Source organism: Numenius arquata, chromosome 12, assembly GCF_964106895.1.
Source record: "Numenius arquata chromosome 12, bNumArq3.hap1.1, whole genome shotgun sequence".
Classification (NCBI taxonomy): domain Eukaryota; kingdom Metazoa; phylum Chordata; class Aves; order Charadriiformes; family Scolopacidae; genus Numenius; species Numenius arquata.
The window spans coordinates 26,433,362-26,449,546 of record NC_133587.1 but is presented as its reverse complement, the minus strand read 5'-3'; the positions used below and the strand labels follow the sequence as shown (position 1 = coordinate 26,449,546).

The 16,185-nt window shown below is 41.0% G+C and overlaps 1 protein-coding gene across 5 annotated transcripts in view; it reads right to left on the bottom strand.

Annotated features, from left to right (window-relative positions):
- KIAA1217 (KIAA1217 ortholog) overlaps nt 1–16,185 on the bottom strand; it is a 179,808-nt gene that overhangs the window by 27,411 nt on the left and 136,212 nt on the right. For 3 of the 5 annotated variants that reach the window (XM_074157756.1, XM_074157757.1, XM_074157760.1), the window contains 3 exons: nt 14,248–14,300; nt 7,233–7,390; nt 485–660 (listed from right to left, as the gene is read on the bottom strand). In XM_074157756.1, coding sequence (XP_074013857.1) covers nt 485–660; nt 7,233–7,390; nt 14,248–14,300 — 387 coding nt within the window. Of the gene's footprint in view, nt 1–484; nt 661–7,232; nt 7,391–14,247; nt 14,301–14,729; nt 14,835–16,185 lie in introns of all 5 variants that reach the window. The other 2 variants (XM_074157758.1, XM_074157759.1) reach the window with 1 other exon arrangement.

Genomic DNA, 16,185 nt, shown 5'->3' with positions numbered 1-16,185 from the left:
AAAAAAGAAAAGCATTTTTATCTGCAGTTAAGGGTATGGAATTCCCAGTGAGAAAATTTTAAACGGAGGCAGGCATTGCTGACTGCAATTAAACTTCAGTCCTCCTTCCCTAGAGTGTAATAGATAAAGCTGAAGGGTAGGGGGAGGCTTTCAGAAGATGGAGGTAGTCGTGGTCCTTACAGTCACCTGTCCCTTTACAGGGGATTTCTGGAGAGGTTAAAACTCTTTGTACTGATGGGACTTACCCAGTGGATTGTGCTTAGGACTCCCAGTCAGGACCAGTGATTTGTATGACACAGAGTTTTACGGCCAATATGAGTGCAAGGAAACACAGCTAAAACAGCATACACAGGTGCAGTTTTACTAAAGTTCTACTAGTTTTGAGTTTAAAGTTTTAGCAAACTAAAGTTTGCACTAAAACTACTACTTTATGGAAGAAAAAGCCAGGCAAAAGCAGCAAATTCTAAGAGGTTTCTCAACCCACCATAACTTCTTTACAATCTTTTCCTCCTCGTTGAGGTATTTCTGCCTTTCTTGTTCCACCAGGTTGCGCTGTCGCTGCACAGGATCTTCAAGCCTCTTCACTGTTTCAATCATTTTGCCATTGATTTCCAGCTCTGCTTTCTTCACCATTGCCCTCAGCATCTCCTGGTTCTGCAGCTGTTGCACAAAAGAAATCAACTTCAATTTTTGCTGCTTGACTGACATCCCTGGCAACAGAATACATTGCAGAGCTCAGAAATAGGTTGGGATAAACACAGCCTTACAGTGAGAGAGAGTTTTTACCTTCTTCTTTCCCTCTTTAACTTTACCTATAAACATTATTCCACGAGGAAGTGTTTGGAGTGAAAAAAGCCTAAATCTGACTAACTTCTAATGTGTATATCTAACTTCCAGTTGCGAGCTGATGAACAATAGATGTTGGGATCAGTACACCACCTTCAGTGCATAACTTCTGTAAGGATTGTGGCCCCTTTATTCTGCTCAGTCCAGCATGAATCAAGAATTAATCACGCCTCACAAGAATGCCGGAAGTTTGACTTCCACTTTGCGCGTATCTCATAAGCTTATGCATCGCACTGTCCATACATGCCTGGTGGATAATCCCACACATTAATGACAAGGCTGGAATGCACTGCTGTTCTCAGAATGGAATTCTTCAGTCTCTCAAGTGGCAGAGGAAGCATTGTGCCATCCGGTGTAATCTGGTACAGACATGCAGCTCATCTGCAGTACATAAAACCTCCCTTACCCACCAAAAACTCCCCCTTTATAAGAAAGTGATTTTCTGAGAACTGTAGAGGTCACACCTTTTTTCTTGTCTTAGCCTTATGTTAAGTACCTAAAGCATTACTTTTCTTACTGATATTAAGCTTGCAGAGCAAAACACCACTAAGAAAGTAAACTAGACTGTACTCTTCTATGGGTAGCCCTATAGCAGCTATGCCCCACACTAACACAAACCAAACCTGTTTAAGTCTCTTATGCAAATCACAAGATTCAAAGTGATAAGCAGGGCTCCATCTAGTCACAGTGTTAGGATATAGGCAACATGAACACCACTCTGTTAGCCCAGCAGCCTTCTCACACTTCTCATTTTAAAAAACACCTGTGTCAACTGGGAGATGAAGTTCTAGCTTTAAAACTAGCAGTCAAACCATCAGCTGTCTTCTAAACATCCAGGCTTAACAGCCAAACCAGTTTTACATACAAAGTAAAACCACAGCCTAATAGGAAGAATCAGAAAAAAAGGATTACCTACAAGACAGTATAGTGCAACAAGACTTCTTTTTAAGTTGATTTAAGAGAATTCCCAGGAGTTAGAGAAAAAAAGAAAGCCTTTGCCCAGGTCATTCTTTCCAATCAGTACAGGAATTAGAGGAACAAACTCAGTTCTCCCCTCCTGACTCTTCAGTCCTTGTGCCTGACTGCCTTCTCCAGCGACACAACTGTGATGAGAGGGAGGGTAACACTTCACTGAAAGCGCGCAGGGGGATCTGAGCTGTGACAAGCTGGAGGTGTTAGCTCAAAACTCAGCTGAAGATAAGTGTTAGCGGTTAGAGAAAAAAATGAAGCTGGAAAACATTTGAAACAGCACAGATTTATAAACATTGTCAGCTGCTTTGTGCCAGACTGGATTCTTTTGAAGACAGTGCATATGTGTGTTTTTCCCCACTACAGGATTAATGTTTGGGTTTGATAAATTAAAACCTCTTACAGCAAGGCCAGTACAGCTATCTGAAACACACATCTCTTATATTGTGCCATATTTTCAAGAAGGAAAACATAAATGAATGAATGAATGAGTGAATGAGCATGTAACACTTCAGTCAAGCAGTTTATTCACAGCTCTTTAAAAAGTAGAGAAATTCGACACAGGGAAGTGACTTGGGAAATGTGAAACAAGTGATCTGAGGTCAGTCAGAAGGTTAGTAACGGAGTTAGACTTAAGTCTCAGGTGTCCAGAATTTAAGTCCTCTATGTTGCTTAGCTGGTAACAGTGACTCCCAGTAATACCAAAATTGAGTATGTGTGTGTGAGGTTGTACAATGGCAGGTACACTTTTTTTCCTGTACTGGGGGTATATAGGGGATTTATATTTATTGTAGTAACACCTACAGCTAAGGTGCTTGTAATTTCCATTTATGCAGTGCTTGAACAGTATTAGAAAGTTTCAGTCATAAAAGTTCATCCATTTCTGATAACAAGATTAGGGAATGAAAATATAAGTCAGCAATATTTCAAAAAGCTTGTATGTTGGGGACTCCCAAACCCCAGTGTTTGGAGTGAGTTCTTGAATCTGTCAGATTACTCATCTTGGTATTAAAGAGATGTTTTTGCCATTTCTATGAAAATTCATGCAACACTTGGATAGTTCTGGAAAACCTGGTTTTGTTCATGCTTGGAGAACAAGGACAGAAGATGAAAAGGGAGAGGTACAGATGTGTACTAAGAGAGAAGAGAAGGAATTAGCGGAGAGGAGTAATCGTGGGTTTAAGCAGGGCAGAGTCACCAGCCAAAGGGACAACATGAGGCAGGGCGAGGAGGAGCAGAAGGGAAGAGCTGTGGCTAAGGAAGAGGAGGCAGTCCAGGGCTGCTACAGCACATTTACCTCCACGTTCTGGAACTGAACTTGGTTCTTACCTTTCTTCTGCCAGCAGGTATCAGATCTGAAACTCCCTGGCTAAGTGCTCACCCCATTTGTCTCTCAGGCCACCTCTGCCAGTTACTCCACCACCTCAAGTAGAAGAAGTTTTACTTCTGACAGTGAAGTTTACTCTGACAGCGGATCTGTCAGCATTATTCTGGTTTCACAGAGTAGAACTTTTTGTACTTTAAGATTGCTTGAAACCAAGCCAAATAAACAACCTTAGACATTCATGCTGGAAAAGAAACTTTGTTAAAACAGTGTTCAAGTTCCAATGCTCAAAGGTAACGAAAAGCAATTCAGGCTTTCCTGTAACCACTGAATGGCAATTTCTTGCTGATTAGAGCTAAGTTGACTTATAACTGCAAGCAGCAAACAGAAATAAATTTAACACACTTTTTTAGAATTCTAGCATCCTCTCCTACGTTCATTACCCTTGGTTCTCACTTCCAGCCTCACCGGTCTCTCTAGATGTCTACCTTGTCCCTCTTCTTTGGCTACTGCTCTCTCACAAATACCCTAGCACTGCCTCTGGCACCCACTTAAAGAATAATCTGATAACCAGTTTAGTTGACTTTGAACCAATTATTATCTATGAGACAGGTAACTGGAAAACCAAGTATTAGTTCACAGCCCCCTGTCTTCTTATCAGGAGACAAGCATGATCTGTCCAGTGGGAGCCTCCCAGGCGCTGCTGCGAGAGGCTTCTGGGCCCCCCACCACCCCACACACAACAGCACACAGAAACAAACAGGGACCTTCTGCCTGCAGTTCAGGATCTCTGCAGAATCCAATTGTCTAGTTCCTGAAGTTTGTTACCACACGTAGATTAAATGTAGTCTCACCAATTCTATAATGGAGCTCAAAACATATTTGAATTTCTAATTCAAAGCTACACTTGTGAGACTGAGTATCATATACCATTTATGACAGTTATTATTACATTTTCTATTCTTTCTGCAGCACTCATTTTCCTGCAAATAATACATTGAGCAAAGGAAAAACATGCATGTATACACATTCCTGATGCTGAACCTTAATCATTTCTAACTGCTTTCCCTTAAAATGTGTTCAGTTAAAGAAGGGAAGAAATAGGCAAAAAAAAATCCAATGTACATGTAAGCTAATGTTATATAGCATGAACATCTACTCTAAGGTTTGGTTCAAACCTGCCACTAAGACTTCTCATTGTCTGGGAGCGCAGAATGAGCAACCCCACTGAACACACCATGGGCTCCAGTCTTATCAACAACATGCATCCAGGACACAGGCTGGGTTACAGCCTGTCTCTGGCAATAATGTAAACTCCATGGCACCATGAAACTAGTCTTTCTTGAGTATCTCTGAAAATCAGAGTGCTTAAGGAAGATGCTAATGGAGTAGCAAGAAGTGTACCTGATCTTTAGCAAGAGCCATGACGCAAATGTCTTTATTTCAAGACTCTCTAGTTAAAATCCAACTACAGACCAAAACAATCTGAAATTCTTGGTTGCATCTGGTAACATACACATTTAACTGATGTGTGAATCAATATATCTGGATCAAGTGCTGCTGAATATGTTTTTAAAAGGGGATTTTGCCAGCACAGACAAAGGCTACATGAATGAACGCGTCTTTTCCATCATGTGTTTCTCTGAATCTAATAAGCAAATGAGTAAGAACTTACAGTGATATCATCAATTGAAAATAGAACCACAGACAGTATTAAATACAGTTTTATGTCGTGTTCTGTTTCTTAGTTATCCTGCCAACTTTTGTTCCTGTGCAATCATCTTTTTCAGTTCTTTGGAAGTGTTTCTTTTAGTCTGTCACTGTATGAAAAATTCACACAAACATGAACAAACTGATTGCCAACCCAGGAGAAACAGTGAAAGATATGAAGTACTGTCAAACATATTATGCAAACAACCTGGAAAAATAGAAAATTACTTTCCCCTTTTACTCAGAATTATTTTCCAGAAAGCGCAAAATTTTTTCATTAGAAACATGGTATTTCAACACTCTTCAGTTTAAAATACTGCTTGTTTCACTTGCTGTCCTACAAACTGTGAGCTCTTTTTCAAAATAATTCCACCCATTCAGGAAAGCCATGACAAAAACTCACTCTCATGAATGTAATTTATATGTAATATACCAAAGTTTCCCTTGATCTACAGGTTCTTCCATCTGACCATCACAAATTTGCTCACTTCCTACTGGCACGGTGCACCAAATTTGCTATCATTTCTGAAATAAGGGACGACAGCCAGAGTTAATGAGCACACTCGGGATAAGTCCTTTTTTCCTTCTCAGGACTTCCTTGGCAGCATTGATTTGTGCAGATGGTACAAGTTTCTTCACTCCTGTGTGCCATAATGCTGTATCTGATCAAAAGTAAAGTTACTGCCCCAGGCAGGACCATGGAGACAAGGTGCAGCTGGGGAAATGCCACCTCCTCCGTGAGCAGGCCCTGGAAGAACAGTGTGCTCACTGCCTCCAGCGCAGCACTGCAACCTCCATCCCATTTTATGAGACCACATGCTAAGCACAGATGGTGGCCAGACCACAGGCATTTGCCAAGAGCTGCATTTGGCACATGGGGTTACGGAAGGACAGAGGGGCTGCAGTGGTTTGCAGCACAAATGTGAAAGAATATGCACTTATACATAATGTGCCAGGGCAGAGATCCCAAGCCAGAGTCTTGAAATTAGACGGGGACCATGATGGCATGTAGGCAGCACTGCTGGGAAGAGCTTTTGGACGATACATTTGCAATAGGAACATACTCATCCTAAACTGAAAATGTAAATACATGGGTGCTGTATCACAGGCTGAGCTCACCTGGCTGACACAACTGTTTGCTCCAAATACCTTCTGCCATCTCTTCACTACCAGGAAACTGAGCACAGCGCCTTGTCACAGCACCTTCATTCTTCGCCACATTTTCTTTGCCCCGATGTTTACCTCACCCTTTTGCTCCCTTGCCCTGTGACTGGTTCATAATTCAATTTCTTTTAGTTAAGGAAGTGAAGGCAAAATGTGCTCTGAATTCTGATCTGTGTTATCATTATTCTATTCTAAAATTAATCAGGAAGTCCAAGGAGATTGACATAGTACCATTCCCATATTCAAAACCACGGTGGTTGTAATAGCAGTAGCTGCAGCCCTGCAATACCAAACATGTGATGTCACTTTCCAGGCAAGGAGGACTGGCAGAGTATCGAAGTTTCCCCTGATGTCCACTTTGTCTCACAAGAAATTGTTTTACCTCCTCTTACATCTTCTGAGACAATACACAGTGCTCTTCAGTTTTCAATTAAGCGAAGGGCTGAAGACCTGTACAGCTGCACAAGCTTATTTTCACAGTGTCTGAGATGAACAACATATATTTACATTTGCAGCATGAAGGTATGTGTCAACAGAATGTTTTGGTTAACTCTTCATTGTTCTTATTGTTTCTTGCATGTTTTGTAGTATTGATGTGTGTTCGGAAGGTACTGGTAAAATGTGAATGTAAGTAGAGCACAACAAACCTTTGCAGCAACTTTTGAAATATCTTTTTTCCTTGCTGCTCAAGTTGGCTATCCTTCTGGATTTTGTAAATACAGGACTCAAACTCTGGCTTAATGCATATCTACTGATCCTCAGCTACATTTGGGTTTCGTGACATCAAAGTTGTTTATTCAGGAACTTAAAAACTGTCTCAACTGTAAACAGAATGGAGCAGGAACATAGCTCTTCCAACATGTTTATACAGCACATAGCATAGCAGGGTCCAAACTGTAATCACAGGCTTGATATTATTGCAATGTAAATACTGCTTGAATGTCTAGAGTCATCAAACAAAGCTAGAAATGGAGTTTTTTCTCAGTATCTGAGCAGCAGTAGTTAAACTGAGCTAATTCTCATACCTCTAGGACTATGCAAGTTGACCATCCTAGAGCAGAATATGCTTTTGTGTCTGTAATACTCAGGATTTCCCTTTGCTAGAATTCTGCTACTGAGAATCACTCAGGTACAAAAGGTAAAAGGGAGAGAAAGACAGAAAAAAGGAAAGGGCATTTGCTGACAACCCACTTTCCCAGCATTACCCAGACAAGCATACCTGTAGCTGCTTCATCTGATGCAGCTGCAGTCGCAGATCTGACACGTTGCGTTTCATACCATGCAGGCTGACTTGCATTGATGGAGCTCCAGCAGGGTGATGGACAGCTGATTCCCCAGTTGCCAGTGCGTTCTTCCCCCCAGGAATGTTAGCAGCACCTGCAACAAGCAGCAGCACAGGTTGAGCTCACCAGCAGAGAAAGTGCAAACATGATCCTTCCTCTGCCCACTGAACCCACACGTATTTCACACAGATGGACAAGAAAATAAAATTACAGCTCAGTATTAACAGGGCACTGGCACCTCCTTATCCAGTGTATTTTGAGGAAAGAATGTACAATATCAGAATTTGTCTCTGCTGGCACCTCAGCCATGCCAGAGCACTGTATTACGACAAGACTGCTTCCTGCCACATGTAGTGGAAATGGGATATTATGTTATAACTGCAGATTATACAAAATAGTAGCAAATCAAATTGGTGCTGAAAGTAGCTTCAGGATTGTCCTCCTAGGAGCTATCTGAGACCAAGTTGATGCAAATTCACAGGACTCCTAAACTACATATTTGTGATTAATTATCACTGGAGAGAGATTCAGTGAAACTGTCAAGGGTGGGAAAAAAGATTTCTGTAGAGAATCCTGCTTTTCTGCTTAAAGAAAAATTGCATTATAAGGTGTCTCCAACAGTTACTGTATAAAACTAGGAGAAGACAATGAAACAATGGTGTGGCAGAGAACTGCTCTCCAGCCACTTTGCATCCACCCAATCCCCTTTAGTCCATCATTTATTCAGGACTGTGTTTACAATGGAATACAGCGTAACACAAGGAAGTGAGCTGAGCCACACTGAAAATAACCGTCAGTCTCTTCACAACACTTTCTTTGTTAAAAAATGCTGTTCCTCTACACAGCATCAATGTCAAGTTTGTTCTTTTCAGTCTCAAGTACCTAGAAAGAAGCTTTATTTACAGGGTACAAGCAAATTCCAGCTCATCAGCTAATAGTCATGTTACAGGTTCTAGCAATTTGCACTTACACACCCATATTCTTCAAATTTTCTTTCTAATGTGTCCCTTGCCCTCCCCACCGCCAACAGGCAAAATGACAGACTGTCAGTAGGACACATTTCATCTTCTTTGTCCAGCACTATGTAGCCCTGCATATTCCTCTGATCACAGTGCCAGATCCACCTTGTCCCTCGGGCTCAGATGGCTGCCACTCCCTGAACTATTGCATTATGTCATTCCCCACTTCATTTTTTTCCTTCTCTATGAATAAAACAAAAAATCTGAGGAAACAGAAAGTAACTCATCAATGGGTTTGCACAGGGACTTTGGTCATCATTTGTTCCCACAAGCACACATTCTATCAAGTTCAATGAAATCAAGCAGAAACCAGTGTTGCAAGATTTTCTTCACCTGTTGTAGGCAAATTTTCAGTGCACCAAAGGGCATGACATGCTTTTATGGATGCAATGAGTATGAACCCAAGAGTGGTAAGTTTTATCCCTGCCCTCTCATCCCTCGTAGTCTTTTCAATCGGTAAAGTCTCCAAATGTGCCTGAGTACAGCTCAGCATAGCAACAAGTTGTTATTCCTTTGCCAACAGGTGTGGATACCTCGAACATAGCAAAATTCATCTTTGCAATCTTTGAAAATCTTTGCAATCTTTGAATCTTTGCAAAATTCATCTGGGGGAGCATTTTTAAAGGACAGAAATTATGCCAGGCTATTTTTATTTAAAAATAGGCTAAAAGGTTTCTGAAGAATGATGTTTCTTGCTTTACCTACATTTGCAATTCCTGTCACTAAAAGCACGGGCCCCTCTGGCTGCACCCGAGCTTATATACAGTGTGACGTGCCATAGGTTTCCGGGGACATGCTCAAACAAAAAGCTGCTCTAGCCCAGTGCTGGCTGTTGTAATGCTATACTTTACCTAAACATGCTCTAGCTAGATCTGCTCAGTACTTCAACAACAGCACTTTTCATTTCACTGCTGAGCAAGCTGCTGCACATTTTTGCTATACTCGAGAATGATTCAATGCTCTCTTCACTTTCAAAGAGCTGCTTAACAGAAAGCAACACTCAAGAAATAAACAGTCCTTGTTCACTGCCATTCTGTACCCACTCCATGCTTCAGTCTAAGATATGCTAATACTTGTCTACATATACGCTACAGTTTTTCCTACAGTCAAGCATCTATTTCCCTCCCACACACTATTTTTTTGCTTTTTTTTTTTAAGAAAAGGGTATTTAGTTCATAAACCCTACAGACAGAAACCACCAGAGAGTCTGAAAAATGTGGGTAAGCCTCCAAGAATTCTGATCCCTAGTCTGGACTATTTTTGAAAGCACATCTACCTTTCTGCTATTCTTTGCCTCAAGCAAAAGCTCCAAAACCTCAGCCCCTGACCCTGTGATGATGAAGCCAAGGTATGAATCAGTCCCCACCAGTCTCTCCTCCCCCATGCTGGACCCCAGTCAATTCACATATTTTCTCAGGAAGGGGTGCCTGCTTTCCTTTTAGCATAGATAGACTGTGGTCTGCTTCTGTAAACAATAAATGTCTCCAACTCCCTACAAAGCAGCTCTCCTCCTCCTCACTGTTAGGTACTCTCAGCTGCCAAGGTGACCCTGCTGCAGAGTGTGCTCGGAGCCTGGGAAGCACGACGTGGGACTCCTGAGGGTGTGAGACACCACTGACACCAAGTGAGCATGGGAATGCAGGAAGGATCAGCAGCTGATTTCTCACAGATACATATTTTCATCAAAAAGGAATAAAATGGCAACTGAATGAGGGGCTGTTTCACCTAGGGAGTATAACTTACTTTGGAAATAATCCCAGGCTGTAGCTTTGCGATTAGATGTATGGCCAGATGGATTGAAGGGAAAGAAACAGCATTGGCTCTCAGCTTCTTAAATAAACCTTTGCCTGAGCTAGGTAAGGGGGCCTGAATGCAAAAACCCTCCATAATTCCCTAATACTCTGGACAAAAAAACAAATGTTAACATTTTTTACAAAGGTTAATGAACTAAGCTGCCATTTTTAAAGTACAAAGAGAACTGATTTGCAGAAAGAGGAAACGTTTGCTATTTGCCAGGCTCAGGAAGGTAAGGAACACAACTTCCACTCCCTGACACTTGACCTTTGCTACGGTTGCAAAAACACTGCTCTCCTTCCGTTTTCCAGATTTTATTTTTCTTTCTAAAATGCTAAGATTTTGTTTTGAAGCAGGCTAGAAAAAAAAAAAAAGGCCATCAGAAGATACCCAGCAACGTCTTCACAAATTACTCGTATTCTTATTAAAGAGCCACAACATTTTCAAACTTCATTTGGGGAGACATGTGACAGTTACTTAGTTCTTTTACCATTCAGTTAAAAATCTACTAAACAAATAGACAAATGCAATGTTAAGGTTGCAGTCTATCATTAACAAGCTGTTATAGCCAGGCACTAAAGCACCCTTAAAAGAATGGAATATATTAGTGTGCAACTTCACCTCACTGGTCCAGAAGACTGGAGTGATCTATCTTTGAATCTGAGATAAAAGCAACCAGATATGGACGATGTTTTTAATTCACAGATCATCACAGCAGGAGTCATGCATGTGAAAAAGGCACACAGATATGCACAGACGACAAGAGAATTCACAAAGAGTGAGGAATCAAATCCAAGCCCTACATGTGTAATACTTCTCCCTGCTGCCATCTCCCTCTCTTGGTTGTACTGGTGGTGGTAGTGCAGAAAGGCGTACTCCTTTCTGGGAAATACTGACATGTTCTTTGTCCCCTTCCAACAAGGCAGCAACTAGCAAAGAACTATTGCTTCTTTTGGTAATCCACAATGCAACTGATCTCAATTTAATCAATGAATCCAGGATTTAATCTATCAATCTCACCACTTGATGAAAAAAATGTGACAGAAATTACTCAGTAGGTGAGCATTTCTCAGCGTATTTGTTAGTAATCTCAAGGATACTCTTCCTACTATGATTTGTTTTCAGTCACATGCTGTTCCTAAGTGAAGAGGCCCTTGATGTCATTCACTTTTGATGAAACGAAGAAGGTTATAAGGATTCAGTCATGGGATTTCTCCTAATATCAGTAGAAGAGACATAGACAGTCTGTGGAAGGTTTCTGCTCTTTGAACCCACACCCCATGGAAGAACTGAGCCTAAAGCAATAAAACATAAGAAATGCAGACAAGTATGATTGTTACAGGCTCATTTTCCCCAGTGAAAAAAGCATTTTTATTTAGACTCTTTAATATTTGAGGCTAAAGAATCTGCTACAGACTGTCAAAGCAAAAACACATTAAATACAATTTGGTTTATATGAAATATCAAACAGAGTATTCACAATCTAGCTATATACAGTTATCTAGGATTTAGAAATCTTTATTTCTTTCCCTTCCCAAGTGAGTTAGTTCTCTATTTTTTGCATAAAAGTCTCCTATCATTGGAACGCATACTAGAAAATACAATGTTGGTTCAACATTGATAAGCCAATTTTATCGTGCACAGATGTTTCATTGTTCAGGATAGGAAGTAATTCACGTTTCTGCTTACCAGTGCTCTAGAAAGGACTACTCAATCAACATTTTCTCCCACTTTTTCTTTCAAATAGACTTTGAAATTGCTAAAACTGGTATCTTGGTGCACAGTTGTCAAGTGGAATTGTATACTAAGAGAGTCGACTGTCTAAATGGCTATACTTAATAAGGATTGGGGTGAATTGAAGAACAAAACAATGGTCGGCAGAAGTGTTTCTAGATGTTACTGGCACGTTTAAGCCCAAGTATATTTGCAAAAAGGAGAAACATTCTGTAGCAGATTGCCTAATTTTCAAGTAAGCAGGGATTGAATTATTAGACTGTCACGCACAATTTCAAAAGCAGGTGCAAAAAGCAAAGTATTCTATTATACAGGACTATTCTTTTATACAGCACTCTTCAACAATAGCTGATGTGGGTTACAATACTGGAGTATATTGGGGTCAGCGTCACACCTTGTTTCTCCTACCTGCTACAATTTAATTTTGTGGCTGAGTCATGCTGGAAGGACAGAATTTAGGGATGCAGATGCTGGAGTTACAACTATACAGAACTGATAGGGATCCTTGCAGACTGCTGGCTGCATGGCTGGGCACAGTGCCCTCTCCCTGTCTCCCAAGTGATCAGAAAGGCATCTATTGCACAACGTGAATGCTGGTATCCTTACTCACATGCTGGATTGGGGCATGGCCGTGTGGCAAAGTCAATGTCTGTCAGTACCAGACAGAGGATGATCTGGCCTTTTAACAGTAAATTACAAGCCCCACCCCACCCCCATACTTGGACATGCAGCTGTTAGATGTAATTTTGCCATTTCAGGGACAGGCATTCAGTCATACTTTAAGGTAGTGAGTGAGGGGTCTTTGGGAACAACAGTGGCAGGAAGTGGTTGCTGGTCAGATGAACCATACTATTCTGGTGGGCTGGGCATGACTTCCACACCAAGGAATCCCCACCTTTGCTTTGTGCAGGGCCTTTTCCCAATTAATATTATTCCATTTCTCATTTCATTGAAAGCATATTCAAACATGCACACACAAATCACTGAATAATTTTAGGCTCTAGACTCTGGAGGTCATCTGGTCCACACTGCCATTGAAAGCAGGGCCCACTTAGATCAGGATCTCCAACTCAGTGCCCCCTGCAAATTAGTACAAACACAGGTAAAGCAGAAGGCCGAACAGCAATACAGTACAAAGAGGAACACAAGGCAATGTGTGTTTTGATGGTTTCATAGGTGCTTTGTATGAGACGAGGCCTGTGCAAGTGGGAAATACCATAAATTCTCAGTTTATAACAACACTGAAATAGGGAAAAGTCTAAGAGCATTTTGCAGCTATTTTGAAAAGCGATGGACTTTTCAGTAAGTTGTCTGAAACTGATAAATTACTACTTGTTTCTTCACAGCCTGAAGTATTGCTCTCCCCACCCAGAGGCCAGCAGGAAGGGAAGAGCTGGCACAGGACCAGAGAGTGGCTTGGGAGCAAAGCTCTAGTACCAGGACTTTAGCTCTTTCTTGCATATGCTTGATAGTTTCCAGGTCTGGTTTGATTTCTGTTGGTTAGGAGGACATACTGCAGTTCCAGATAAACAGGAATCCTGAACGTGAACTAACAGCTCCAACAGAAGGGCCAGTTAAGAGCATAATAAATTTGCTAATAAATGTGTGTGGTTTACTACCTGCCAGAGCACAGACCTCCCTGTGGGAACAGCACTACCAGGAAGCAGGGAACTGCCTTTATTTGCATTCAGTGCAAGACAAAGGGTGAAGAGGAGGCATATGAACACACACACACCCCCTGCAGACATCTCCTCCAGCAGCCCATACACAGAGAGCTTCACTCATGTGGAGATCTTTCACAACAGCCTTAACTCCATCTTTTAAACACTTAACAGCTCTCCAAGTGGGAAGCTAAAGACCAGCTCTTATTTGCTTCATAATCGATGCTTGCTCAGAACAGTTTAGGCGCACGCTAATAATAAGTAACAGATCAATAAGGCTTAATTAAGGAAAGTGCTGTCTTGCTGACTGCTAAATTCCTTACTGTCATTACATCCATAGAATCCTGCCGAGAGAAGAACCTTAGAGGAAAGTTCAGGTGACCAGAATAGGAATGAAATATTTAGCCTCCTACTGCAATCTGGATACATCTGGGATTAATGACAGCTATCTATACTATAGATGGGATGAGTCACTGGAAAAATTCACCATATGCAGAGACTCTGTATCTCATTTAAACCATTCGGCACAGGTGTGAAATTCATTCCAAAGATCACCTCAACCTGTCAGAAATTGCTTTCTTAACAAGGGTGTGATTGACTCCTATATCCAGAACTTAAACTTCAGTTCTGACAGTACAGCTATGGGAAATTAAGTAAATTTGACATTTCCATAAGCCGGGATAGTAACATTAGAGCTATTCATATACCTGAATAATTTGTAAATGAAAAGTGAATTATCTTACCTGCAGTGTCACTGCTGCTCTTGCTGGACACAATTTTCAACATCATCTTCTCACTAAGTAATAAAAGGAAAAATCGTAATTTTAACTTACTAACAGTAAAACAGTAGTGACGTTTATAATCAGCAAATCAAATGGCCTTGTCTAGCATATATATTTTTAATTTAAATCACCAGTAGCTTGTCAGGTTTTTTTTTAAATCAGCTTTTAATACAAGTTAAGCAAGGAATGGAGTATAAGCAGTAGAAAGCACAGAGATGTAGCTACATTTATTCTTTTTAACACAAAGAAGAGTAATGCAATTAATGTCCATCTATCACTTGGCATATTCTTCCTCTCTGCCTAGCATTCTCATGGGGATGATGAAGATATTTAAAAATGATTGAGCATTCAGGGTTTTTTTACTATTACAATCAAATATTATTTTTGTTGATTGATTACTAAAATCATTACAGAGAAACAGATTTAATGAATTCTTTTTTTACCTAGAAGCATCTTTGCTATTACTTGTATTTGGCCCTTTAAAAAGCGCAGACTGAACAAGACCAGTTAAACTGGCAATCTGTTTCTCCATGGCTTGTATCCTCTCTCTGTAAGACAAGAGAACCGTTTGTTAAAGCCAGATATATTTGCTTTCAGACTTGTTTTTCTAGGTGAATGATTACCACAGGACTGGAAAGACACTACAGAGGTTGTGCAAAGGCCCATGGGTACCGGTTTGCATTATACCTTGTTGCAGCAGCTTACCGCATCTTGGTTTGGACAGCTTTTGCATGGTAACAGACAATAAAAAGGAAATCTGCTTGGTTAAAAAAAGAACAAAACCAACAACAACCCAGATAATAAACTTCTAGTGATCTCACGAGACAGGCACCTAAAACAATCAGTTAATGCCTCTTGGAACTAGGGAAAATCATTTTTTTCAGCATTACATAGATTTTCTCTTTTCCCTACACTGGGCCAATAGTTTTGCCTGTATATAAGGTTTCAGGATTAAAGACTTTACACTTGTTCTTGTTACTATTTTTACTTTCCCCAAACCCAGGATTTTTGTCCGCAAAGTATTTAATCTGCCCAAGTTGACTACTTCCCCGCCCAAATCCTTTGCACCTGACATCGCAACTGTCTGCTTTGGAAAGGACAGCAATGTGACAGACAGACACAGGACACCAAATGCAGACTGTGCAGCAACATTATCATAAAACAGATTTGCTTTCATGCACATATCCTGAGAAATTTCTAAAAAGCAGGAGAAAAGAGATGAAGAAGAATTGTAATAGGTATGGTCAGTGTTTTCCATAGGTACCAAAGGCCACTAAACAACAACAGTGACTTTTTTTGGATAGGAAGGCTAACATTTGTATGTTTATCTGTTTACATAAATGTAGCTATTAGTCAGGTACCAGATGACTTTCTTGGTGGGCTCCAAAACAGCCTTTTGCTCAGACAGGTGCCTTCTTTCACATGTCGGTATGTCAACGACACACCACAACATCGAAACACATCACTATGGGACCTTAGACAACACCTTCTGAAAATGTATTCCTATTCACACAGTTAAGTGATTGGGGAGAAACACAAACGCAAATGCTAACAGCAGGTTGTGATTTTGGAATATGACTGGGAACAAAGTTTCTCAAAAAGCAAGTGACTAAGACCAGCAGCAATGACTGATGAAAGAAGATGGGACAGACACACGCAACCCCAGACTCAGCCTGCTGCAGGGCTATCCATCGCCACTGCGGAGTCCAGGGCACATGGGAGCAGCCGAGCTCCGGCCAACCCCAGCTCCAGTTGCTGTATGGCGGCCACAGCAATAATGACAATTGGTAAGGGCCACATAAACTCAAATGTAGGTATCAATAAGAGGCAAAAGCAAGCTGACATGATACAAAGCGAGTAACCAGCCCAGCTTGTAGCCAGCCAGATTATCCAGGTTAA